This window comes from Mauremys reevesii, linkage group 26 (genome assembly GCF_016161935.1).
Source record: "Mauremys reevesii isolate NIE-2019 linkage group 26, ASM1616193v1, whole genome shotgun sequence".
In the NCBI taxonomy this organism is placed as follows: domain Eukaryota; kingdom Metazoa; phylum Chordata; order Testudines; family Geoemydidae; genus Mauremys; species Mauremys reevesii.
Window position 1 is genome coordinate 438,532 of NC_052648.1, and position 27,851 is coordinate 466,382.

At 46.1% G+C, this 27,851-nt stretch overlaps 1 protein-coding gene and 1 long non-coding RNA gene across 5 annotated transcripts; one reads left to right on the forward strand and one right to left on the reverse strand.

Moving 5' to 3' along the window:
* Window positions 1–87: 87 nt before the first annotated feature.
* On the forward strand, window positions 88–23,621 carry TMEM38A (transmembrane protein 38A). Of its 4 annotated transcripts, none has more exons than XM_039515462.1 (7): window positions 182–293; window positions 585–666; window positions 18,111–18,267; window positions 18,793–18,977; window positions 19,658–19,745; window positions 19,861–19,978; window positions 21,300–23,621. In XM_039515462.1, the coding sequence occupies exons 3-7, from the start codon at window positions 18,122–18,124 to the stop codon at window positions 21,504–21,506; spliced, it is 744 nt and encodes a 247-aa protein (XP_039371396.1). In that variant the 5' UTR covers window positions 182–293; window positions 585–666; window positions 18,111–18,121; the 3' UTR covers window positions 21,507–23,621. The 4 variants fall into 4 exon arrangements, with proteins under 4 accessions (XP_039371393.1, XP_039371396.1, XP_039371395.1 ...); XM_039515460.1 differs by lacking the exons at window positions 182–293; window positions 585–666 and adding exons at window positions 9,368–9,510; window positions 14,152–14,334; XM_039515459.1 differs by lacking the exon at window positions 585–666 and having other exon boundaries at window positions 88–293.
* On the reverse strand, window positions 2,217–27,847 carry LOC120391619. Its single transcript, XR_005591414.1, has 3 exons — window positions 27,016–27,847; window positions 5,647–5,765; window positions 2,217–2,276 (listed from the first exon to the last, which is right to left on the reverse strand). It is a non-coding gene; the product is annotated as an uncharacterized LOC120391619 (long non-coding RNA).
* Between the last annotated feature and the right edge of the window lie 4 nt (window positions 27,848–27,851).

Consider the following 27,851-nt stretch of genomic DNA (forward strand, 5'->3'; position numbering starts at 1 on the left):
CCGGACAGGGCAGCGGAGGAGGCGGGCCCGGGGGCGGCCCGACTGGGGTGGGCGGCTCCACGCTAGCCGGAGCCCGGCAGCGGGCGGGAGGGCGCTCCAGTCCCATGGGCTCCGAGCGCTGCCGGCTCCTCAGCCCCGTTCTCTGCCCGGGTCGCGGGAGGCTGCGGCCATGGAGCTAGCGGGGGCCCTGCAGCTCGGGGAGCTGGCGGCCGCCTTCGCCCGGGTGCCTGTCTTCCCGCTCTTCGACCTGGGCTACTTCATCGTCTCCATCCTCTACCTCACGTACGAGCCAGGTCAGTGCGGGAGCGGTGTGCCTGGGGGCGCGGGCTGCCTGTGGCCTGAGCCCCACACCCGCCTTAGCCAGGGGCCCCTTGTTCCGGCAGCGCAGAGTGGGGGAAGGGGGGGTTCCTCCTCCCTCTCCCTCCGGCTGCCTCGGGGCTTATGGGGGGGGGGTCATCCCGCTCAGGCTGCCCCACACCCTCAAGCTGGCCCATGGGGTCCCTTATTCCCCTTCATCCCCTCCAGCAGCCCTCCCCTAGCTCTCCACCCCCGACTGCCCCCTCGCCTCTTCCTTCCATTCCCAGGCCCTGTGGGATCCCCTCCCCCGCAGGGCACCGGTGTGCAGCACAGGCCGTGTCTATATAAGGTCGGGGACAAGCAGGTCCGGTAAGTGATCACCGACTCAGAAAATAGCCCGTCACTCAGCGGGTCGGGGGAGGGGTAGCGAGGGACTACACAACCAGAGGAACTGCTCCCTCGCTGCCTGCACAGAAGTGTCTCGCTTGCCCATACCTCACTCCCACTGAAATACACAAACTAGGCAGATGTCCACTAAGCTCAGAAACAAACTGGCAGAGAAAGTTCAGGAAACACTGGCCAGGAGACCCTAGGAGGATCCACAAGGTAACCATGTCAAGGGTAGAGATTGAAAATAAGAAATTTCTACATCAGTGTTCAAAATACCAAGAAGTACAAGACTGAAGGATCCTCCAATTAACCGATTCTGTTAATAAAAAGCAAGGAAGAAAAAGTTAACAGCACTAGGAGAAAGGAAAGAGATGGCACCACACTATGTGGTATCTCATCACTGAAGCAGGTCTGGACAATAATGCCAGATCCACGTAAAGGACTGTGAAACTGTCCTAGAGCAATGCTGATTAGACTGTGGTTGAACTTGGGCAAGACCTGTAGCTTGTCCTGCTAAGAAAGATTTTGAACACAGGAGTTGAGGGGTTCCAACATGTGGGATGGGCAAGGGTCATAGATGGAAAATGTGCCTAACCTGAGGCCAAAGGAAAGAAATGAGAGAGTGTAATCTGCTCTGTAGTAATCTGTCACTTAGTCAATAATATAAAATGAACATAGATATGGCTGCATAACCCTATTCTGAGTAGGCAGCTGATGTACTGAGACACTTGGCATTACTGTACTCTGCCTATGGCAATGACAGCATAGTTTGTCATACCAATTAAGATTTAATTTAATTGCACTGAATTGGCTAGGATATAGAGGTAGAAAAAGCTGCATGTGCATGAAAACTTCAGTAAATAACATTGAGCACTTGCAGTGCTTTATGGTTCAAAGCACAGTACTGATGTTAAGAGTAAACATTTAATTCAAGAACAGAGGCTGCCAAATAATAGCTGCCTGGGTTGTCTATTAGCTGTTGCTGTAAGACCTTATTGCAGAGAAATTTTAGATAAAAATGAAACAGTCTCAAGTTTCGCTGGCTTCCTGTCACATAGGACTTCCTTTTGGGTTATTTGCTGTATTTGAGTCTTTCCCTTGTGTACCATTTCCAGTTATTTTGCCTACTTCTCCATGTCTAATTCCTTTCTGAAATTAGAATCAGAAGGATGGCAGCTTACAAATGGAAAGTGTCTACAAGGGGACACCTTCTTACAGATTATTCTGCATGTAAGTTTTTGAGTAGGGCTGTTAAGCACTTAAAAAAAATTAGTCATGATTAAGCACGCTATTAAACAATAAAATACCATTTATATATTTTTTGGATGTTTTCCACATTTTAAAATATATGTTCTGTGTTGTAATTGAAATCAATAAAGTGAGGACTGTTCACTTTATATTTATTTATTACAAATATTGTAAAAATAGTATGCACAAAAAATAAACTGCATTCAAAAACAAAACAATGTAAAACTTTAGAGCCTACAAGTCCACTCAGTCCTACTGCTTCTTCAGCCAATCACTCAAACAAACAAGTTTGTTTACATTAACGGGAGATAATGCTGCCAGCTTCTTGTTCACAATGTCACCTGAAAGTGAGAACAGATGTTCACATGGAACTTTTGCAGTTAGCATTGCAAGGGATTTATATCCCATAAGAACATAAAAACAGAAGAACAGCCGTACCGGGTCAGACCAAAGGTCCATCTAGCCCAATATCCTGTCTACTCAGATGATGAAAATGAACATGTGTCGGTCAGCATTGATTTGGATTGTTATTGGGCAGAATCCATCATCAGCAGTGATGAGCTGCCAAAATATTAACAACCGGTTCCCTCCTCCCCCCCCCCCGGGGGGGGGTCGTGACCCATCCAACCCCTCATGTTCCTTGACACACACACCCTGGGAGCCCTGACCCATCCCCCCTTCCCTGTCCCCTGACTGCCCCTTGCTGCCCCACCTAACCCCTCCTCTCATTCTCGATGGCCCCCCAGGACCCCTACCCCATCCAACCACCCCTTCTCCCTGTCCCTGACTGCCCCCACCACCTCATCCAACCCCTGCTCTTTCCTGACTGTTCCCCGGGACCCTTGCCCCCGTTCATTCACCCTGTTCCCTGCCCTCTGACCGCCCTGACCCCTATCCAACCCCCCACAACCCACCCCCTCCCTGCCCCCTTACCACACTGCCTGGAGCTGGGACCGGGTCCACTCCGCCAGGACCACGACCGGCGCCGCGGGGCCCAACTCCCCGAGCCCGGCCAGCACTGGGGGCCAAGCCGCTCGGCTGGAACCGCGGGGCCCAACTCCCCGGGGCAGGAGCCGAGCCCCGCCGCGCCGCCCGGCCGGACCCCGGGGCAGGAGCCGCGCCCCGCCGCGCCCCACCGCGCCGCCCGGCCGGACCCCGGGGCAGGAGACGCGCCCCGCCCCGCCACGCCGCCCGGCCGACCTCGGGCAGGAGCCGCGCCCGCCCGCGCGCCCACCGCCCGGCCGGACCCCGGGGCAGGAGCCGAGCCCCGCCGCGCCCTGCCCCGCCGCCCGGCCGGACCCCGGGGCAGGAGCCGAGCCCTGCTGCGCCGGACCCCAGGGCAGGACCCGAGCCCAGCCGCGCCCCGCCCGGCCGGACCCCGGGGCAGGAGCCGAGCCCCGCCGCGCCTCCCCCCCTCACCAGCTTACCTGCCTGCCTGCCTGTCGCTTGTTCAGGCTTCCCGCGAACATCTGATTCGCGGGAAGCAGGGGAGGGGGAGGAGAAAGGGGGCGGAGCAGGAGAGGAGGGGGAAGTGAGCTTGGGCCAGAGCTTTTGTTAAGTTTATCAGCCCTTATAGAACTGGTTGTCCTGGAACAACCAGTTCTATAAGGGCTGCTAAATTTAACAACCGGATCGCGCGAACCGGTGCGAACCGGCTCAAGCTCACCACTGATGGACCCATGTTCTCTGGAATGATGGTTGAAGCATGATGGGCTATATGAATCTTTCGTGCATCTGGGTGATGTGGAGAAAGTGGATAAGGAAAAGTTATTTACTTATTCCCATAATACAAGAATTAGGGGTCACTGAATGAAATTAGTGGGCAGCTGGTTTAAAACGAATAAAAGGAAGATCTTCACACAGCGCACAATCAACCTGTGGAACTCCTTACGTGAGGAGGTTGTAAAGGCTAGGACTATAACATGGTTTAAAAAGAGAACTAAATAAATTAATGGAGGTTAAGTCCATTAATGGCTGTTAGCCAGGATGGGTAAGGAATGGTGTCCCTAGCCTCTGTTTGTCAAAGGATGGAGATGGATGGCAGGAGAGAGATCACTTGATCATTGCCTGTTAGGTTCACTCCCTCTCGGGCACCTGGCATTGGCTACTGTTGGCAGACAGGATGGTGGGCTGGATGGACCCTTGGTCTGCCCCAGTATGGCCATTCTTATGTTCTTATGTATTCTATGTTGTAATTGAAATAAATATATTTGAAAATATTGAAAAACATCCACAATATTTAATAAATGTCAATTGGTATTCTATTGTTTAACAGTGTGATTAATCAACAGCTCTATTTTTGAGTAAAAGTAAATCTGAAAGAAGAGTTTCATAAAAATCATACAAACAGAGCCAGAAGGTACCTCAATAAGTCATCAAGTGCAGCCCTCGTTCTGCCTCAGCACAGTAGTAAACTTGTCTTAGACCATCCCTATTATGAGCAGCAGTTTTTCCAAACAGATGCAGGTATCCTCTGCTGAGCTACTAGATGGATTCCATGTACATCTTGGTCCTGCTTTGAACAGGGGGTTGGACTAGATACCTCCTGAGGTCTCTTCCAACCTTAATCTTCTATGATTCTATGAAGACTGCAGTGGGTGCCAACTATGCCTCTCCTCACATCTCATCTGCCAATTTTTTTTTTGACCTGCTTTACCATGATGGTGAGCCTGAAACAGATACTTTTTTGGGTGCAGTCTCAGCCTTGCCAGAGTGTGACTGTCTGTTCTCCAAACTAACAAACCAAACCAAACCAACCCAACCAACCAAAAAAACCAAAATCAATCAATCACACTTAGAGCAACAGGTAGTTTTTAAGGTCTTAATAAAAATCTCTCTAAAATCCTTAACAGAAGAAGAGTCTGTTAAGTACTAGGTCTTTGGGGAAGCTCAAGGATTGGTTATTAAAGTGGCTGATGCAAGGAAGAGTCCCATTAATAGCATCATTTTTCTCCAGCAGCTCATTAAAAAAATGGTTCCTGATTTGACTGGTTTTGAGCTCAGCGTGACAACTAGTAGAGAGATCTGCTCTTGAAAACTAATTTTAGTTGGTTATAAAATAATTATAATCAGAATTCTCAGTCACTTCCTGGTAAGATGAGTCTAATCAGAAGGAAGAGTACATGAATCCTTTGAACCACTTAACAACAGGTCTACTTAACTGGACAGGGCTAGTGCTGGGAGGATGGGAGGGGAGGGGAGTGAATTAGTATGCTCTCCTTTTACTATAAGAGACCTGGGTTCATACTGCAGCTGAAGCTGCATCCTAATGTCCACTAGTGCTGCCACAAAATTTGTCAGCTTCTGCTCAATAAGAGACCAGAACTGGGATAGCAGCTCAGGAATGAGATGCATTAGCAGAGATGTGTGAGTTCCTGTAACTAGGATTGCAGATCAGAATTAATGTGCAGTGGCAGATCAGTGTGTGCGCAGCTCTCGTGGCCCCTGCCTGCATTATGCCTGCATGGACTAGCCATGGTTGACATAATTGCTCAAAGAAACCATAAATGAGAGGTCTCTCTCTGCCAGTCGGCTATGCCCATCTAAAGGCATTTTGATATTTGTCAGTGTGAAAATATTCACACTACATCCACCTAGCAAATCATTCCTCCAACGAGCATTTAGACCGACAACAAAAGCATGGACATTAAATCTGTCACTTTTAGACTTCACCTTCTGAATTCTGCTGTTGCTTACACCTGTGCTACTCACCGAGGTAATGGGAGTACCAAGCAGATATCGTAGAATGCAGCCCTTCTGGTTTTTTCATGGATCCCATGTATATGCCTTGTCACCATCCTTATTTGTGCCAAAGAGAGAGGTCAGAGCTCCTGTAAATGGATTGGAATTAAATTAGCTTGTACAGGAATTCTGCCACCAAAGGTTTGATTATAAATGACTTCTGTTATTAGAGCATGCTTTTCAGATAAGAGTGATGTGTCATCTTGAATGTAATTTGGTTAGTATCCAGTTCTAGAGGGTAGCAAACTTGGGCAGTATGACTTGGAAATTCACCAGAACCAAGAAGGTTCCTGGAATCTAAAAATCCTAAACTGAAGGGAGATGTCAACTTCACAAATATTCTTAAAGTTCTCCATGCAGTGCCTTTGAGGCAGCATATCTGGGGTTCAGGAATTGTTCTGTTTGAATGTATATTTCATCCCCATCCGGAATTAGTCAGCTGTTGGACAAGGTGACTAGTTGGACATCAGCAATATATGAAGATGTCCCTCAAAAAAAAAATTCACCTCTGAATTTGTCAGAATAATTGCCTAATAAATAAGGAATAATCCATGTCAGTGTGGCTTTGGCATGCTCAGATTCTGCTTTATTCAATATAAAGTAGATTTCTGTACTAGTGGATTTACAACATTTTTTGTTAGTCTCTGTAAATAGAGCTTCCTGGTTTTCCTTGTTTGCTCACTTACAGGCCACTCCCAACAGGAAGCCCTGAGATGAATACTTAAGAAGTGACTAAAAAAATAAATAAAAACATTATTTAAGTATGCAAGCCAGGTAAAAACATTCTTGGGTTACAGAGCAGTGTGTGTAGCCTCTTGCTATGTTCCTAGTGTCATTCAGTCTACAGCTTCTATAGTTGAGATCAGGGAGTGGATAGTAATATACTATTTGCTTTTTGGGTGAGATTACATGGTGTTATATGGCAGATGAGATCAGGATGTTGTATGTAAACTTCAAGGCTGATATTAACTCCTAAAGAAACTGCCTAAAAAGCTATCATAGTTATTTTATTTTTACTGGATTTTTCAGCAGTCCCAAACATATTTGAGAGAGAGGTCTCTTTATAGCTGAGTAGTGTGGGCTAGGCATAATTTGACTAAGGCAGGCTCCAGTCATTATTACTGAAGTAGGGCTTTGTTGGTAACAGTGTATAATGTTAACTTAGCAGAACAGAATTTTACCATCGTTTCATTCTATGGCCTGCCAGTGTACTTATTGAACTGAGTTCTGTCCCCTGCAGACGGGGGCCGCATTGGGTAATTATTTGCCAGATGTAATAGCTGCTTTCACCTCAAAGGATTCCAACTTGGACAGAGCAGGGAGGGGGCAGATCTGATGAAGGATGTGTTCTGACAGAATATTTTAAAATAATTTCTCATTGCATTCAGAATCTTTACTGCCTAGAACATTTTTTTTTGACATGCATTTGTGCCTATCATTTCTGAGGTTCAGCAAAAGGTAAAATAAAAAATCCAAGACCCGTTTCTTTAAGCAAGTAAAGTTAATTGTAGTCGGGCCCTGACAGTCTACTTCTTACTGAGCACTTGGCAATTTGTAGTTGACAACTAGTAAACACTAGTTGAAACACCATATATAGGATGCTGGTATGAGTTCAAGGTTATAGAGCATCTTGCAGAATTTGTTTTTAAAAAGTTTTCCTGCAGAAACATGTCTGTGATGGTAGACTTTGGGGGAAGAGGGAAGTTTTCCCGATACACAAAAAGCAGCAGATTGTTCTTGGGAGTAAGGAGTTGATTAGCAGAAAAATGGCAGCTATGCTTAATAGACTGGCACCATTTTCTACTCTACAGGGCAGCTGAAAGCCAGCGCAGGAGAAGCAAAGAATCATATAACCCCTTTCTCTTATCTTAAAGCTTCAGGATCACTGTTTGTGTGTTAATTGATTATTTTGTGATGAATGAGGGGAACAGGTGGTGCAGGGGTTCTAGAGGGCCCCTAGGCTGAGGCCAATGCATATTTTTAGACAGTGGCGAGCTATCAGTTTCCAAAACAAAATATCAGATCATCATTCCTTCTGGCATCTATAGAGAGTAACAGCTGCACCAGGGGTTAACTCTTGGCCAGTTCATAGACTTCAATTAAATCAGATCATATCAATGTCTGCTGAGGCCCACAAGTTGTGATCATATTTATAGTAATTTAATGCAATTGGTAGAGTTTCAATTAAATCAGTGACAAAGAGAATTGAAGGGATTGAAATAGGAAAATAATCTTAGCTATGCCCTTTGGTTCCCTCTCTTCTTTTATATACCTTAAGAGGCTACCCACACCCTTAAGGAAAAATCCAGTCTTTGCATCTACATGGGGCATCATGCAACGCATTAAGATGATTACAACATCGTCTTACTAATTCTCTTCTCACACAACTATGGGATAACCCCTGCTTCAAGTCCAATTCCATGTGTAAGAAAATTTGGATAGAAAAATAATTAACAAAAATTAAATATATCATTCAGGATGATACACATGTAATTGAAGGAGGTCAGTGTAACAAACAACTACTGCAGTCTCACAGTTCCTTCTTTCAGCAGCTATGCTCAAGGATTCATGCAAGGCTAGGGGACAATTGGTCTGTTTCATCTCTCTCACCTCTAGAAGAGCATGTTAATATGGAAACAAAAGTCACTAAGCAGCAATTATTTATAGGTGGTCACAGGGTGGTCGCCCCTGCCGCCTCCCTGGTGGTGTCGCCCCGGTGTCTCTGTCCGGTCCCCTGCGCCGCGGCTGGGCGGCTGCTCCCCGCTGCTTCCCCGGCCCTCCTCCCCTCCCCCCCGCCCCTCTATGATAATCTGGTCCCCTCCCCTCCCCCCCCTCCCTACTATCCCCCCCGCCGCGCCAGTAGTGGCTACTGACACAGGTGTGGCCCAGTCCCCCCCCTGCCCTGGGACTGCACATCACACATCTCATCATCAGGGCAGGGGGGGGGACCTGCTGCTGCTGCCCCCCCCCCTGTTGCCCTGCCCCCCCCCAACCCCCTGGCCTACCGTGGGGGTTTGCCCTGCGGCTGCTGGGGCTGCCTGGCTCTCCCCCCCCCCCTCCAGCCCCTGTTCCCCAGCCACTCAGGTACAGGTATCTAGTCTCAGCAGCCAAGCAGCCTCTCTCTCTGGAGAGAGAGAGAGACTGGAGCTCCTGGCCTCCCTGCCTTTGCCTAGGCCCTGCTCCTCAGTTTGGGGGCCCCCCCCCCCCAGCAGCCACTTCCCCAAGCCAGCCCTAAAGGCTTTCTTCACCAAGCCTGCCCACTTTTTTTTACCCCTTCGGGCAGGAGCAGGACCCACCCTGCTACAGGTGGCTTAATGCTTTGCATTACCCTCTCAATTTCAAAGAACACTGGGGGTGGGGGGTGGTAAGGAGGAAAAAAAGAAAGACAACCACCAACGTAGCCTTATTCTCACAACAGAAACCTGGGAGAATATCCTGGCTAAATGTGAAAGATACTTTGAGTTCTTTATCCTTGTGATTCTTCCAGAACAAGATAATAAGCAGGTACTACTGGCCTCCGGAACGTTTGTTTAAGGTTAGATTGTTGCAATCAACTGTTGTCAAGGAGACGCAAACAGCTATATACCAACCTTTTACACATCTCTATACCTGTTAAAAAATGCACGCATTCTGAAACACCATATAGAGTGCTCTCTCAAAAAGAGAGTGTTGCTATCATTCCTTCTCCACGCCTGTGTATTTTAGGAGTGCGAGATGAGTTGGTATTACCAGTTATCATTAAGAAATGGATTGCAGTAACTATTTTAGTAGCCAAAAGGATTATTTGGAGAAAACAGAAATCTGCAATTCTGCCTTCAGATACAGACTGGCTTAGTGAGCTTTCTACTTCTGCATTAATGGGGGAGGAGGGAGACTGTCTTATAAAAATGCTTAGAAAAAAAAATACGAGGATGTCTGGTTACACATGAAACTACTGAATACTTTTGCAGTTTAATATATGTTTGTCCCCAATACTCATAGGTTATTTATCTATTTAGTCACTTCAATAATTGATGCCCTGCATAAACTCTGCAGGTTCAGGGTTTATTTGTAAGACATGGACAAAAGCAATTAATATTGAATTGTTATTAAGGCTGTTGATTAATCACAGTTAACGTATACAATTAACTCAGAATTAATCACGATTAAATCGCAGTTTTAATCACACTGTTAAACAATAGAACAAAAATTGAACTTTAACTATTTTTGGATGTTCTACATTTTCAACCATATTGATATAAATTACAACACAGAATACAAAGTGTACAGTGCTCGCTTTATGTTTTTACTAAAAATATTTGCACTGTAAAAACGATCAAGAAAGTGTGTTTTTCAATTCATCTCATACAAGTACCGTAATGAAATCTCTTTATTGTGAAAGTGCAACTTACAAATGTAGATTTTTTTTCCTTACATAACTGCACTCAAAAACAAAACAATGTAAAAAAACTTTAGAGACTACAAGTCCACTCAGTCCTACTTCTTATTCAGCCAATCGCTAAGACAAACAATTACATTTACTGGAGATAATGCTGCTAGCTTCTTATTTACAATGTCACCTGAAAGTGAGAACAGGTGTTCACGTGGCACTTTTGTAGTCGGCATTGCAAGGTATTTACATGCCAGATATGCTAAACATTCGTATGCTCCTTCATGCTTTGGCTACCATTCCAGAGGACATGCTTTCATGCTGATGACACTTGTTAAAAAAATAATGTGTTAAATTACATTTTGACTGAACTCCTTGGGGGAGAAGAGTATGTCTCCTGCTCTGTTTTACCCGCATTCTGCCATGTATTTCATATTATAGCAGTCTCGGATGATGACCCAGCACATGTGGTTCATTTTAAGAACACTTTCTCTGCAGATTTGACAACATGCAAATAAGGTACCAATGTGAGATTTCTAAAGGTAGCTACAGCACTCAACCCAAGGTTTAAGAATCTGAAGTCCCTTCCAAAATCTGAGAGGGATGAGGTGTGGCGCTTGCTTTCAGAAGTCTTAAAAGAGCAACACTCTGATGCGGAAACTACAGAACCCGAACCACCAAAAAAGAAAATCAACCTTCTGTTGGTGGCATCTGACTCAGAAGATGAAACCATAAATGCATCAGTCTACACTGATTTGGATCATTATCGAGCAGAACCTGTCATCAATATGGACGCATGTCCTCTGGAATGGTGGTTGAAGATGAAGGGACATATGAATCTTTAGCGAATCTGGCACAAATATCTTGCAATGCCGGCTATAACAGTGCCATGAGAACACCTGTTTGCACTTTCAGGTGACATTGTAAACAAGAAGTGGGTATTATCTCCTGCAAATGTAAACAAACTTGTTTGTCTGAGTGACTAGATGAACAAGAAGTAGGACTGAGTAGACTTGAAGGTTCTAAAATTTTACATTTTGTTTTTGAGCGCAGTTATTTTTTGTACATAATTCTACATTTGTAAGTTGTAATCCTTGAGGAGGCCACTTAGGGATCTGGGGCAAAAAAATTGGTCCTGCTAGTGAAGGCAGGGGGCTGGACTAGATGACCTTTCAAGGTCCCTTCCAGTTCTAGGAGATTGGTATATCTCCAATTATTACCTTTATATTACCTTAGTTCAACTTTCTTGATAAAGGGTAGGTCTATACTTACCTACCAGGTCGACGCATAGAGTTAGACTTCTCGGAGTTCGAACTATCGCATCTAATCTAGACGCGATAGTTCGAACTCCGAATGCGCTCCCGTCGACTCCGGAACTCCACCACCGCGAACGGCGGTGGCGGAGTCGATGGGGGAGCCACGGACTTCGATCCCGCGGCGTCTGGACGGGTGAGTAGTTTGAACTAAGGTAGTTCGAGTTCAGCTACGTGAATAGCGTAGCTGAACTTGCGTACCTTAGTTTGACCCCCCCCCCCCAGTGTAGACTAGGCCAAAGAGATTGCATTACAGTACTTGTATGAGGTAAACTGAAAAATACTCGTTCTTTTGTTTTTTACAGCACAAATATTTGTAATCAAAAATATAAAGTGAACACCGTACACTTGGTATTCTGGGTTGTAACTGAAATCAGTATATTTGTAAACATAGAAAATATCCAAAACATTTAAATAAATGGTATTCTATTATTGTTTAACAGTGCGATTAATCACACAATTAATCTTTTTAATTGCATGATTAATCATGATTATTTTTTTAATCATTTGACAGCCCTAATGGTTATTTATATGGTATTTCCATCTTGCAAATGTATTTAGAGCTTTTATATATATTATTTCACATAAAAAGAACTGAAGAGAATTCCACTGTCCCTATCACATTGAAAATGTTACAAAGTTTCAAGATATATATAGGGTAGAACTATCAAAACAGAACCAGCTTCTGGCCTTACATGGCTGTATAGTTATGAAATAAATATGGGCAAAGAAGAAATGGGAAGTTTCCCTTATTGAGAGTTTAGTGTTAGTGTCCTGAGCAATAGGACAGTGATTAATTCAGCAAAAAAACAGGAGTACTTGTGGCACCTTAAAGACTAACAAATTTATTTAAGCATGAGCTTTCGTGAGCTACAGCTCACTTCTTCGGATGCATAGAATGGAACACACAGACAGGGGATATTTATACATACAGAGAACATGAAAAGGTGGAAGTATGCATACCAACAGGCAGAGTCTAATCAATTGAGATGAGCTATCGTTAGCAGGAGGAAAAAAACTTTTTGAAGTGATAATTAAGATGGCCCATAGAAGGTGTGAGGAGAACTTAACATAGGGAAATAGATGCAATTGGTGTAATGACCCAACCATTCCCAGTCTTTGTTTAACCCACAGTTAATAGTATCTAGTTTGCATATTAATTCAAGTTCAGCAGTTTCTCTTTGGAGTCTGTTTTTGAAGTTTTTTTGTTGCAAAATTGCCACCTTCAAGTCTGTCACTGAGTGGTTAGAGAGGTTGAAGTGTCTCCCACTGGTTTTTGAATGTTATGATTCCTGATGTCAGATTTGTGTCCATTTATTCTTTTGCGTAGAGACTGTCCGGTTTGGCCAATGTACATGGCAGAGGGGCATTGCTGGCACATGATGGCATATATCACGTTGGTAGATGTGCAGGTGTATGAGCCCCTGATGGCGTGTCTGATGTGATTAGGTCCTATGATGGTGTCACTTGAATGGATATGTGGACAGAGCTGGCATCGGGCTTTGTTGCAAGGATAGCAATAGGGCCTGAGGAGAGAGGTTTTTTCCTCCTGCTAACGATAGCTCATCTCAATTGATTAGACTCTGCCTGTTGGTATGCATACTTCCACCTTTTCATGTTCTCTGTATGTATAAATATCCCGTCTGTGTGTTCCATTCTATGCATCCGAAGAAGTGAGCTGTAGCTCACGAAAGCTCATGCTTAAATAAATTTGTTAGTCTTTAAGGTGCCACAAGTACTCCTGTTTTTTTTGCGGATACAGACTAACACGGCTGCTACTCTGAAACCTGATTAATTCAGGGAGAACAAGAGCTCTCTATGGGCTCATCTACACAATCCTGACCCCTCAGATCTCACACAGGTTGCAGAAACCCATAGACTCGTTTGCGTTTCTTATTCCAGTCTCTTCACCTTAACTGGAATTTTGTCTAGTTGAATTGTAACACCTTGTGAAAGGGACCTGCAAATCAAATAGTCTCCAAAGCACAGAGAGCACATTAATATAATATAAACAGATGAAAATGAATTTAATATGCTTCTTTGTAATACCTGCAACACATCTGGAAGAATATTTTATAATAAATATAAATCTTAACAAGGTTGCTATCTCTTCTCCTAGCCTGGAGCAAGGAAAATAGATACCAGAGGTCTTGTCCTGCTTAAAATCAGGTCTGTCCAAATTTAAGACCACCTCCTTGAAAATCATGTGTTGTGTCTGATTGTCACAGTTCAGGCTAGCCAGTGATTGGGCTTCTGCAGTGATGAGTCCTAGGACATGAACATGACTATTCCTTGCAATCCCCTCAGCAACACCTTAATCATTTTTTTATTTTAATAGATAATTTAATCTGAGCTTGTTGACCCTGTGTCCCCGCTTTTTCCTGTACTAGATGGCCTCTGTTTTGTCCTGTATACGTTCTAGGAGCTCTTGATCAGAATGGTTTTCCTGTGTGTTTTTGCCCAGCAACCCAACCACCTTAGCTGGAGGCTGCTTTAGAAATAAGCTAATAAGGTTCTAGATCGGTTTTTGTTAGTGTCCTTGATACTTATACTTAATACTTAAGTATTAACACTAAATAGACTACAGATTGAGCCATTCTGCCCTACATGTTCTGTGGGGGAATCTGTAGCAGGACACAGAGCTCTTCACCTGTTTGTTGTCAGGTCTTCACACCAGCCTAGAGTGGACTGGAAGTGGGAATTTTCTGTAACTTTTTAGTGAATCCTAGGCATGCCTCAGTTTCCCCCGAATGTTGCATTGCTGGAGTTAACATGTCTCCTGCACTGTTCCAGGAGCAAGGAGGTGTGTGTCTCACCTCCCTGTCTGGGTGGAATAAATGGAGTCATTGAAGAACTGGCTTAATCTCACTCAAATCAGAGAGTCCAGCAAGACAAAAAGATGCCCCAATGAAACAGCAGGAAACCCCAACAGCTGGAGGTCGGACTTGTGAACTGAGCTGGAGAACAAGGTGTCAGGTGACTGGAAGAAGGGCTGCTTTTTGGAGGGCCTGAGGAGCCCGGACCTGGGGAGAGCTACAGCTGGAGTCCATTACAGCTTGGCTGGCTCATCATGGCACTGGTTTGGATAGGATGGACTACGCAGGGGTCGGCACACAAGCTGATTTACTGTGGCATGCTGCTGCCAGCCTGGGATCCCGGCCGCTGGCCCCGCTCAGCCCACTGCCGGCCTGGATGGACAGAAGCCCGGGCCGGCAGCGGGCTGAGCAGGGCCAGCGGCCGGGACCCTGGCTGGCAGGGGCCGGTGGCTGGGACCCCAGACCGGCAGCGGGCTGAGCTGCTGAGCCTGCTGCCGGCCTGGATGGACAGAACCTGGGCTGGCAATGGGCTGAGTGGGGCCGGCGGCCGGAACCCCAGACCAGCAGCGGGCTGAGCCACTCCAGACTGGCAGCGGGCTGAGCGGACCGGCTGAGTGGCTCAGCCCGCTGCCAGTCTGGGGTTCCATCTGCCGGCCCCTGTAAATGTAAAATGTATTACTGTCACACAAAACCTTAAATTACCGCGAATAAATTAAGACTTGGCACACCACTTCTGAAAGGTTGCCGACCCCTGGACTACAGTGTAACTTCTGTGTCTGTGCTAACATAAGGACCATAAGATTGTGTAGCCAGGTGATTAATAAATGGCTACCTTGTTTTTTTTAAAAGGCTGCCTGTGTTGCTGTAAATACTCCCTGAGATACACTGAGCCCCTTCAGGGAGCATTTAAGCCTCTCACAGGACTCTGGCTTGACTGGATTTACTCGGAGCCACAGAGAAAGACAGCAATTGCTGGTGCTGAAGGCCCAGTCTTGGAGGCCCTGGGCCTGCCCCTGTGGAATTACAGGGGCCTAGGACACTAAAGGGTCACTCCCAGGAGACTGGTTACCATAGTTTGACATGAGACTACGGTGACTGGAACACCTGGTCAAAAAGGGACCCTGGTGGCTCCAGTCAGCACTGCTGACCGAGCCTTAAATGTCCGCTTGGTGGTGCTGCAGCCCTAAGGCAGGCTAGTCCCTACCTGTCCTGGCTCTGCGCTGTGCCCCAGAAGCAACCAACACGTCCGGCTCATAGGAGGGGGAGGCCAGGGGGCTCTGCGTGCTGCCCCCGCCCCGAGCAGACTCTGCGACTGGGGCCTAGAGCAGACCCTGTAACTCCATGAGAGTTGGTTGTGACCAAAAATTGTTTACTGTCTCTTGGCTGTTCAGTGATCCCTGAATTAAACAAGTTGGTGGGTCTGAGTCCAGTGCCCAGAAAACAGGTGTCCAAAGCATGTTCTTAAGGGGCACCTTTCTTCCAAAGTCTACTGGGCAATGCTCAATATTCATAGAGGCTGAACTATTCCCCTTTCTGGGGGTCGCAGAGAGGCCAATGAGCAAATGAGTCAGAGACTGAACTCCCCTCATCTCTACAGGCAGTAGTGGCCCCCAAGTCTGAGGTGAGGTACACTATCAGGGCAGCTTTCACTGTTGCTTAGGACGTCTGTCAGTCTGGCACTTTCACCAGAGTTTAAGTCATGTAAACAATAAGATCCCCTGTCTCACCAGGGGTCTCATGTAGGGTTGCCAACTTTCTAATCCCAAAAAACTGAACACCCTAGCCCTGCCCCTTCCCCGAGGCCCCACCCCTCACTCACTACATTCCCCCTCTCTTGGTGGCTCGCTCTCCCACCACCCTTACTTTCACTGGGCTGAGGCAGGGGGTTGGGGTGAAGGAGGGGGTGAGGGCTCTCACTGGGGGGGTGCAAGCTCTGGGGTGGGGCCAGAAATGAGAGGTTCAGGGTGTGGGGCCAGGGATGCAGCATTTGGAGTGCAGGAGGGGGCTCTGGTTTGGGAGGGCTCAGGGCTGGAGCATGGGCTTACCTCTGGCGGCTCCCAGTCAACGGTGAAGCAGGGTGGCTAAGGCAGGCTTCCTGCCTGTCCTGGCACTGCAGACTGTGCTGCACCCCAGAAGTGGCCAGCAGCAGGTCTGGCTCCTAGACGGAGGTGTGGCAGCTCTGCCTGTTGCTCTTGCCTGCAGGCAACACCCCCACAGCTCCCATTGGCTGCGGTTCCTGGCCAATGGGAGTGCGGAGCTGGTGCTCGGGCCAGGGGCAGCACACAGAGCCTCCTGGCCTCCCCCTCCTATGAGCCGGACATGCTGGCTGCTTCTGGGGCGCAGCACAGAGCCAGGACAGGTAGGGACTAACCTGCCTTAGCGCTGCAGCACCACCAACTGGACTTTTAATGCCCGGTCAGCGGTTCTGACTGGAGCCACCAGGGTCCCTTTTCGACCAGGTGTTCCCGTCACCGTAGTCTCGTGTCAAACTATAAACGAGGTTTTTCTTCTATTAGCTAGACAAAGTGCATCTTTAAGTAGGCCTCAGAACCAAGTCAGTGACTTATCTTTCAGGGTAAGTCAAGCCTCTGGTTCCATGGTGATGGCAAATATGGGGGCAAAAGAAGTCCAGGCAGGCTGGCTTGGCACGGTACTCTCCACACTCTATTTGCAGTATCTCAAACAGGACCAATACTGTAAAATCCCATAGAATCCTAGAGGAAGCCCCTCTGCAGTTGGATTTAGTGTGAAAAAGGTGACTGCTTGTAATAGGAAAGTCCAATGACTAACTAACTAGCTTAATGGTCAGGTTAAAAGACTTATGGTTTCTGCCAGTTTAGTTGTCCCAGTAGGGGCCCCAGCTGCAGCCTCAATCACCCCTACATCATCCAATTGCTCCCCCAGAGATTCTGACACCACAGAGGAGCAAGGGGAGGGACAAGGTAGAGACCCAAGCCCATCCACTCCACCAGGTCTCAACCCAGGATCCTAGGGGTTTATCAAAGCATCAGGCCTAGTTATTGAGATAACCCCAAATTGTTTTCCTCTAGTTACTGCCTACCAGTCTGGAACTCCTTCAGTTTGAGGCATGATCATTGGCTTAGCAGATGCTTCTCGGTGTCTTAGTGGCCTGTTCAATCAATCTGATTTAGGGTCTTCCACTCCCCCAGGGGAGTGGGGGCAGCAGCAGGAATCCAAGCCCCTGCTAGTAGGGCAGCCTTCACAAAAATTGTTGCTACTCCTGACATAACTCAACATCAGCCTTGTGTCCTCATTCAACTCCATCCCCCCCGCCCCTTTTCCTGAGGGACCAGTGGCCTTTTAAACTGTTCCTCCAGTGGGACAGGGGCTCCCTAGCCCACTACTGCTCTACTCCCAGCCATGGTTCTACATGGAGCCGCTAGGCCTCATCACACTGCTCAGAATAGTTTCCATCCTCCACAAACTGTAATAAAACTTGGCTCACTTCCTGTGACACATGCTTATATCACAGACTGTTGTGTGAGAATTTCCTTTTATTGTCAATGCAACTCTAGCTAGCATTTTTGTGCAACCCAAATTCTTAGAAAACTACCTAGATCTATGCACTGAAATTTGTTGGGTTACAACTGGAATCTCAGCTGCCGCTATTAAGGATTATCAGAAGTTAGAGGGAAGAGAAGTTAGCCCTTCCACTTCGTAATTTTATTTCACATACACTGGTTTAGTTATTCTCTGCCTAGCTGATCAGTTATGTTGTTTGGGATAGTCCAATTGCTTCATGATTGTATGCCTGCTGGGGGAATCTCTGTCAATACAATTAGTTTTTCTTTACATGAATACTGTTCTCTGCCCTTTTTCTGATGGAGAGCATGCAGGTCAAGTCTTCTGGCAAGACAAAGCCTTGGGGTTGTGATGTGTGTGTAGATTATATTTTCTCAATTGGAATCTTCACAGGAGCTGTTGAGATGTCCCATCAGAGCCCTGTTGCCTCATGGCTTTGTGCTATGCTTCATTGCTTTGGAAGTTATATTCTTGCTGATATGTTACTTGGGGAAGCTCCTATTGACTATTTCAGCAATAACTCTAGTGTGCTCCTGGCCACGGCAGTATGGTGAGTCTTTCACACTTTGGGGGGGAGGAGGGGGGTACTCACAGTGCCCAATTTGGGTGAATTAGGAAAAGGAGGGGATTAGATAGGGAGGAGTATGGAATAGTCTTTTGAATTTCTGGACCTAGTTTCCAGTTAATCTGATGACCTAAGTTTTTGATGAGATGAGCTAAAGTTAACCTACATTTGGGTTATTTCTGTTCATAGATGCCTCAGTTATGTACTGGCTCTGAAAAGAGGCTGTGTTTGGGGTAGACGTGGAATGAGTGCAAGCACTTCAGTGAAATTGTGTACCCTTTTGTGTTGATCATGATGGTAAAGTGTCTGCAGAATTCAACAGACACTGAAAAGTTTAGTTTCCTAATACCAAAGGGGATTTTGTATTCTGTGCAAGCAGCACCCAGCATTGCCTTCTCCATGACTCAGTGACTCAGAATGACAGCACAGACACTATTCTCTCACCATCTCCTACACAGTCCAATTGGGACAGATGGGTCACTGCTTGAACTCTTTGTGGTTTTGTTCCAGGTACTTGATTTTCTTCTGCCCCATGAACCTCTTCTACAAGTGTGTCAGCTTCTTGCCTGTGAAGCTCATCTTTGTGGCAATGAAGGAGGTGGTTAGAGTTCGTAAAATTGCTGTTGGGATCCACCACGCTCACCACCATTACCACCATGGATGGTTCATTATGGTGGTTACGGGATGGGTCAAAGGTAAATCCTGAGATCCTGTAACTTATGAGTGGTACACTCAGCCCCTGAAGAGAGGGAGAGGAAAGTCTGGAAGTGCAGCAGAGGCACTTGCATCATGTCTCTCAGTAGTGAGCTAGGGATGAAGCTAATGGGTTCCTAATAATGATGCTTAACAAAAAGATTATTTAATCTTTGTAGCACAGTTGTGAATTGGGTCATCATTCCCATTTTATTGGTGGGGAAACCGAGGCACAGAGAATTGCCTGAGGCCACACTGGGAGTCAGTAGCAGATCTGGAGATAAGATTCAAGATCTCCTAGTTCCCTGTCCCATTCATGTAACCACTAGCTATGACTCACCTATATATTTTTCAGGGTGTTTCTGTCTATGCCAAAAGGTTTAAATCCATTTTCCTTAGGGTTTTTGCTAACAGGGTGTTTAGTCTGTGTCAGCCCTGCTGATTGAGATGGGGACCAGATACCCTTCCCCTACATGACAACACTTTACAGAGCTGTACAAGAGTTTAGCTTTGGCTCCAAGGTTGGTTTTAGGATTACTTTTGTTTTGATCAGGAATGGGTCTTATGACCCTTTTATTCCTTTTAGGACTAGCCTGGTTCCCATATGATTGGGAAAAGTTGTGCTTTTGCAGGGCTCTTCTGGTTTGGTGATTTCACCACTGCACTTTTAACTGTTTCCTAGGTTCTGGCATTACCTTGGTGTCTAATTTTGAGCAGCTGCTGCGTGGAGTCTGGAAGCCAGAAACAAATGAAATTCTTCATATGACCTTGTAAGTATCTAGAATAAGTTCTCTCAGACCAAGAACATATCCAAGAACAGTGCCTCCTATTCTGTGCAATTCTACTTGATGTGCTGTATGAAATGAGACCTAATTTCTTTCCTAGCCCAACAAAAGCCAGTCTGTATGGAGCAATCCTCTTCACCCTGCAGCAGACTCACTGGCTCCCCATCTCTAAAGCCAACCTCATCTTCTTCTTCACCATGTTTATGATTGTTTGCAAGGTGAGTTTACAACAGGTTTGCAGCTAAAGAGTCTACAAAACCAAAGGAAAGAAGGGGTGTGCATTGCCTCAGGAGTACATAACTAAGTTGGGGGGCCATATCACCACTGGGGTACAGAGTCAGGCTGGGGAGATGCATCACCACAGGGGTACAAAGACAGGTTGGGGTGGTGGTATCACCATAGGGGTATGGCATGAGGTTGGCAGGGACAGGATTGCCAGAGTTAGAGAGACAGCAGCTTGGGGGAGGCATATCCCCACACAGGTGTGGAGCCGGGGTGTGTGTGTGTGCATATTGCCACAGGGTAACGAGTCAGATTGGAAGAGTTAATCAGTTTAATGTAAAACTCTCCCTTCTGGGATGCTGCTTTACATTTTTGTTTAGTCAGATTCTATCCAATGTCCCCTTACCTAATGTACAAATATTTCCATGTAGGGTGCTGCAGTTCTGACTAGTGGGTGTTGGCAGTAAGAGTTTTTCTTTTATGAAGTTTAAAAAGTAGTTGGCCTGAAATGTTGAAAATGGCATTTTTGGCAAGGACAATTAGCAATGAGTAAGGCAGAGGGACTCCATTGGCTTGCGTTCAAGAGAAGCCCTAGGACAAGCTCTTGCCCAAGCTCTGGGTGACCCTCCTAGGCTGTTATTGATAGCCCTGGGTGTTCACACTGTAGTTAGCCTGTAAAGAAACTGGGTGTTGAATTCTCCCAGTCTTCCAGAGATATGGGAGATTAGGGTCCCAGCACTGAAGACCCAAATCACTTAGCAATATTCACTCTCTCTACAAAAGGTTCAGGGAGCTGGGGCAGGAATATTCCTTGACAACTAGCATAGATGCCAACTTTTCCCAGCATTGGTGGGTGCTCGCCCTCCCCCACCCTCGCCTCTCACCCCACCCCTTCCCCACCTCCTCCCAGTCCTGCCCTACCCCTATTCCAACCCCTTCCCCAAAGTCCCCGCCCCAACTCCACCTGCTACCTGCCCCTATTGGACCCCCTTCCCCAAATCCCTGCCCCAGCCCCACCTATTCCCTGAGCGCACCGCATTTCCCACCCCCCCAAGCACTTGCTGCCACGAAACAGCTGTTTTTCGGCAGCAAGTGCTGAGAGCTAGGGGGAGAAGCAGGGAAAGTGCACTCGGGAGTAGGCAGAGGTGAGCTAGGGGGCAGGGCAGGGAGCTACCGGTGGGTGCAGACCACCCACCAATTTTTCCCCCGTGGGTGCTCCAGCCCCAGACCACCCACGGAGTCAGTGCCTATGCCAACTAGTATTTAACAGGTGAGGTATGTGATCTGTAACTGCCCATCTCTGATGTTTCATGACAGGTGTTTATGACTGCAACTCACTTGCATACCTCGCCGTTTGCTCCAATAGAAGGCTTCATCTGCCCAGTACTCTTTGGCTCTGTTTCTAGTGGGCACAACAGTCACCATGACCACTATGAGGATTCCCATGATACTTCCCCTCCTGCGAAATCTAAGGAGGAGCTGAATGAAGGCACACGGAAACGAAAAGCAAAAAAGGCTGAATAAGCGAGATCAAATACACATGGTGAACAAGCCAAGGAAAAATCCCTCAGAGCTGCATTGAAATCATCTCCAAGCCACCTGTGATCTCACATATCCTCCAATCCCTGAGATTTCAAAAGACAGATAGAAATCAGGACACTGCCAGATGGATCCCTGAATTTCATCCATGCGCTTCACCCTGCTGCTAGCTTCATGATCTTTGTCTCTACATCTAATTCCCTATTTTCAGGAGGGTTTTAAATTTGTGCCAGGCTGAGGTTTGGGTACAAGTTCCCAGCCCATCAACAATTATGACAGCATTTTGTTACTATACAATTCCTACTGCCCTCCTGTTTGCCCCTCCCCCCTCCCCATCATGGAAGGGGCTGTTTTGTGTTCCTCCAACTCACAAATTCCTTTTGATACCCTTAAAAAGAAAATGAAATACTTAGAAACAACTGAATATGGAAATTTGCTGAAAAATCCAAAGAGTAAATTATCTCCTGTGAAGCTGAGCTAATACATTTCACCTCCCATGCTTGCAAAGTATCCCATGATGTAGGGCTTCAAAGTAATATGGTATATTTTATATGCCTGATGGGACTCGCCAGGTACCACTCGGTTAATTACATTTTTCTCATCTAAATTCCCCCTGCAATTCTTAATTGATACAACTTCTTCACTTCCTTAACTTAATGTTTACACATGTTTTGAAGATGTAAAATGCTGTAAGTGTTCTATATTCATACTGTTACTATCTTACACAGTTGGGTAGTGTTGTTAGCTGTTAACTCTAACTGCCAACAACTCTCTGTCCCACCCCAGAGCTGACTGCATTTCACTGGGGAGGTGAAATGATCCCTAGAGTTTGGATACTGGTTTGTTTGTAAACTACTTTGGAATCCTAACAATACAAGCACAATCTAAGTGATCATTTATTATTATTTATTATTGCTAAGGCACCAAATTATTGGCCTGAAATTGGCTTCTAAAGAGAACTCGGAATCTGTATTTACACAGTAGGGCACATTTGAGGAAGGTTTTAGACCCCTCAAGTACACTCTAGCCCATGCTGGTTCCAAAGCAGGCTGGATGGTGGGCTTGATTCTCTCACTGCTGGGAGGGGCATTTCCTTAAATTAAGATTTTATAAACCTAGGAAATGGTTTTCAGATAAATCTGATTAAAACACCACTAAACATCTGACTGGAGTGCATCTGCAGAGGAAATTAGCCTCTTTTGTACAGCCCATTGAGCCAAACTTTTATTAGCTACGGTAGTAGAGCACTCTCTCTTAAATGGGACAGAACACCACACCCAGGAGGTGTGTGGGTTACAATAGCACAAGTATGGGCCTGGGAGAAGGGCCTTTGCCCAGAGGGTGAGGAAGGAAATGGTCAGTCTCCTGAATGTGGAAAGCCATGGCTCATGGAGAATTCAGCCAGTTCTTTCATGTCGTGCTCTGTGAATGTTTGGGGATAAACTTTAGATAGGAAGGGTTTGAAATCTATGCACTGAATTTGTTTTTAAAAGTGTGACCTTGAATGTTGCTGCCACAAGAAGTGCATTTAGGTCCTGAATTTCCTGGGTCAGCTGGAGCTGGGAATACTACTGCAGGGGCAGCCCAACTGGTGCTTGGAGCATATGGGTGAGCTTTCAGTGGCATTGCATCCTGCCAGCCTCAGCTGATGGTGTAGTTGCTCCGACTCCGCCTGGGTGGGTGAGTGTGTTTGGAGGTGGGGGAATAAGTGAAAGGAATTCAGAGACTCTCTCCCTATCCCTACTCCAAAAACTTTAATTTTAAAAAATCATTGAAATAAATGGAAATTAGTTGCCTAGTGGGGCTGGTGCATGTAACCTGAAACCAAATCCTACGTACAACAGGACTAAAGCCAGTACAGGAGATCAAATTAACTGTGCTTCTTAGTTTTGAAAGTGCCTTATCCTTATGGCCTTCTCTCACTTATTATAAAATACAAGAATAGGCCTGATAGCTGTCTATTTTAATAGATTTTGTTTTATTGAAGCCTGATGTTTCTCCGATGTGCCAGAATGTATTTAATGTTCAGTGAGATGCTTTATTCAAGAGGAATTATTGTTTTATAACAGCCATCAACAACATAAAGAGATTGTGAAGTGACTCAGTGTCCAGTGGTGCTCAGGAGGCAAATGTCTGTCCCTCTGACTTGCTTAAGCCCCAGAAACACTCCAGTTACAACAGATTCCTGGGATGTGGTTACCCCCTGCTTGGCCTCCAACCCAGTTATGACATGGTTCTAAGGTGTAGTGTAGGTTAGACCTCACTGTGTTCTGTAACCAGACTAAAGCCTTGAACATGACCCAAGGCATACTTAGTCTGGTCTATGCTCTAAATGAAGCATGTGCACCTACACGGTCTACTGCCATTGCTGTTCATAGTTCAGGCTGATCACATGGGGGCTCAGGAAAGAGGGGGCAACTTTTTGGAAGCTTGTTAGTTTCCCTGTTAGAGTTACAATGGAAACTCGCTCTCCATATAGGCATGAAGATGGAAATGAGGATGACGCATGTGCACCCACATACACATCTCTGTATAATCTGTTTGAATCGATTATTGAGTCTTTGCAATTAAAGCTGATAAATCCATATGACTCTTACGAGAACAAGAGTCCTGCATGTTTGCTCTACCCGAACGCTTTTGCTGTTATCTAGGGCTAAGTGCCAAGACTCTTTCCAAGGCAGACAGTTGGGTCAGGCTGATGCTCTTTGATAAGACCTAGAATACATGTTCTGTACAGTATGAGAAAGCAAAGTCTTCAGGCCTTCAAGGAACTGTCTCAGGCCCTGACCACGGTGGTGAATGCAGCTGCCAGAAAGAGAAGGCTCTATTACATTTAGTCAGGTCTTCCATGGTGAGAGCCATAGGGCCCGTTATTGAATGAGCAGGTTTCAGCTCTGGCATAATTCCAGTACTGGCCTCCCTAACCCCAGATGGTAGAGATGGTTCTACAGAAGGCAGTGCTCCTAGAACCTACCACAAAGGAACAAGTGGCCCTTCAGGGCTCTCCCCACCTTTTGGTAGCCCACTGGGGCATCCTGTATATACAATGGCTACTTTAGGACTATAAGAGGAGACGTGTCTGGTTTTGACTCTTGTAACGGTAACAGCCATGAAGTCCTATGGAGAGATGGTTTGATTTACTCACTGTCATGGCACAAGAATGTGAGTGATGAGGACAACTCAGTGCAATCCACCGGCCTGTAATGCTTTTAAACAAATGAAGACCTGCACAGGGCCAATCACTTCCAGCCTTGTGAGTCCATCATCTCTCTCTTCCTAGGAGAAGATTTAATATTTTTGCCCTCTGGGTGATCATAGCTTTTGCTCAGGGCATCAGTCCTTTGGTCAATAAGCTGCAATGAATGGTTAGCTCTGAGGTGTCGCTATGATCTAAGCCAGGAGAGGAAAGGCCAGTGTGAAGTGGGAAGAATGAGGCTTGCTGCATGTGTGGAAACCCATCTTTTTAAAAAATACATGGTTTTAACAATTGTCCTCTCCCATCACATTCACAGAAAATGCTGAACCCATCGTAAAATGTGCTCAGAGTGTGGTGCTGGCTGGGACTCGCAGGCAGATGAAGGCAGAAGTTTCAGTTGCTTTGTAAAGTTCTAAAATGTCTGTGTCCCATGCTGTGCTAGCGGTGCTGAACATTCCCAACTCCAGGCCATGCAGCAGTGCTGGAGCAGGAGTGGGCCTCCCAGGGCAAACAGTTTCATAGCACAGATGTCACTGCCTCCAAAGATGTTCTGATCCGATAACTTTGTTGATACTAACTCTAGTGAGACGTATCTAAATGTAATAGATTTAATCTGCAAAGAGGCCCTGGTCTTGTGTAATCATCCTGCCTGCTGGAGATGGCAGAGACTTTCTGGCAATTCAAGTCACCCCTCTGAATATTTCCTGCTGATGGACAAGTTTCCATTTTCTCTAAAATCAAAAAGGCAGAATAAGGGGTCTTTGGTTTTTGCCCATATAGATTAATGTATGGGAACAGAGATGTAAAAGCTGCAAAAAGACCTTATTTTGTGTGAAAGAAAAACCAAAGATTATTTCTGTAAGAAGTGGGCATGGCTCTTTACAATACAAAGAGGGGAAGCCAAACAAAATACAGAATTCCTGCCCCAAAGACCTTGCAGGGGAAAAGGCAAAAGCCAATACATTGGAGAACAACCCCAGATTGGCCAATGCTCCTGCCCTCTTGATTTCTTTTACTACTGCTGACACGTATATTCTTTCAAACTCTGCCCAGACAGTAACCCCAATGTGAACTCAACATGAATGAAACATCCCAGAAGGTAGAGTTGGAGGTTAGATTATCCAGTCCATTTCCCTGGCAATAATGGATTTTTCCCACTTGTACACTTCCCAGTGTTTTGTTCACTGTAGACTGAAGTCCCACGCCAAAAGGATCCTGCCACTTCCTTCTGCTGAGTATTGAATGGTTGCATGGTGCTTTGAAGATGTAAACCACTAGAAGTACTGAGCGCCATTTCAGAGTGTGGTGAGAACTCAGCTCAGAACTAGAGCTACCTATGCCTACTGTACCACCCTCTGATGCACCTGGTTCTGGCAGCTGTCAGAGTTAGGATACTGGACTAGAGTACTGACTAGCCTGACCAAGTATAGTATTTCCTATGTTCCTTGCTACAGTAAGGTTTTTCCCTCCCTCAGCAGCCTGATCTGGTCTTATACCAAAGCAGTAAGAAATTAGGAAATCTTGAAAAAAAGATTTTTCCAAGATTCCCACAAAGTGTGTTTGTTTTAATACAAACTTCTCTCATCTTTATGGGAAATACAGAGCAATAGCCAAGCAACCAAGGCAATTTGTCCTTAGCATGCAAAGCTGAGACTGCTGATCTGCACACAGAGAGTTCAAACTTGCCTCTCTCAGGTGCTACTGACTTTTTCACCATGAGACTGATTTTGTCCCAGGTGTCTGTGGATACAATCAGGCTGTAGAGCAGTAGGAATATACCATCAACCACCTGACTAGGATGGTGACGGTGATTGTGAAACACTCAGGGAGATTAGAGAGGCTACAAAAACAGAAAACCCATTAATAATGGGTTATTTCCCCATATTGACTGGCAACTGTCACCCCAGGGTGGCATGCAGAGACAACATTTCTAGACATCATTAATGACTGCTTCTTGAAGCAGCTAATCCTGGAACCCACAAAGAGAGAGGACATTCTTGATTTAGTTCAAAGTGGAGCAAAGGATCAGGTCCCAGAGGTGAATGTACATGAACCACACAGCAATAGTGACCATAATATAATTAAATTTAACATTCAGGGGGAGGGAGAATACCAAAGAAACCCATCGCAGTAGCATTTAATTTAAAAAAGTGGAACTACACAAAAATGAGGCAGCTAGTTAAAGGGAAATTAACAGGAACAGTTAAGAGTGATATGCCTGCAAGCTCCATGGAAACTATTTAAAAACAGCATAACAGAGGCCCAAAGTATATGTATGCCTGTCACGTGTCCACTCACCACTTGCAGGGCCTTCTGCTGGCCATCCTGGGAATTAGCTCTGCCAGGCATGCGCTCCTCCTCCAGTGGCACCTTCCCTCATATTGTCTCTCTCTACAGCCCCACTCATTCCCGGACCTGCCATCTCCTCTTCAGGGCATGGCCCTCCAGCCAGGTCACTAAGATCCCCCCTTTCCAGGGAATTCACAGTCTTTCCAGACCTGCTTGCTGGCAGCTCCAATGCCCTTGCCACGCCCCAGTGGCTGGTAGGAGAACCCAGGCCTGTCTTCTACACTGGGTTCCAGCCCAGGGACCATATAACAAGCAACTACAGTCCATGTACAGTCCTACTCCTTGCTGCTGTTACCTAGGCTTCTTCCTGCTTATTTATCTTCCCCCCAGTCCAGCTTTGCCAGCCTCCAACTCCCTCCACTCAGAGAGTGGCTACAATCTACTTTCCTGCAGTCTTTCCCAGTGGCAGCCCTGTAGGCTGCTAGTTACATACAGGCTTTATACAGGCCCTGCCTGCTCCTGCACAGGTGAGCCTGTTCCTCTAACGAGGGCATTCACTCTACTAGATTAATTGGGCCCCCATTAACCCCTTACACTCCAGTGTGGGGTGTACACCCCATCACAATACCCCAAGTTAAAAAAAAAAAAAGGACCAAAAAACCACCCTGGCTAAACAGAGGAGGTTTGAGACAAAAAGACATCCTTTAAAAATAGGAAGTCAAATCCTACAGAGGAAAACAAAAACGAGCATAAACTGTGGCAACTCAAATGTAAAAGTATAATTGGGCAGGACAAAAAAGAATATGAAGAGCAATTAGAAAAATACACAAAAACTAACAGCAAAA

What these genes read in the sequence shown, in the direction of transcription:
- TMEM38A (XM_039515459.1), top strand. Translation starts at nt 170, where the DNA reads ATGGAGCTAGCGGGGGCCCTGCAGCTCGGGGAGCTGGCGGCCGCCTTC. An exon ending in CTACCTCACGTACGAGCCAG is followed by an intron (nt 294 to 18,110) that starts GTCAGTGCGGGA and finishes GAATCTTCACAG; the next exon opens with GAGCTGTTGAGATGTCCCAT. An exon ending in TGTTTATGATTGTTTGCAAG is followed by an intron (nt 19,979 to 21,299) that starts GTGAGTTTACAA and finishes GTTTCATGACAG; the next exon opens with GTGTTTATGACTGCAACTCA.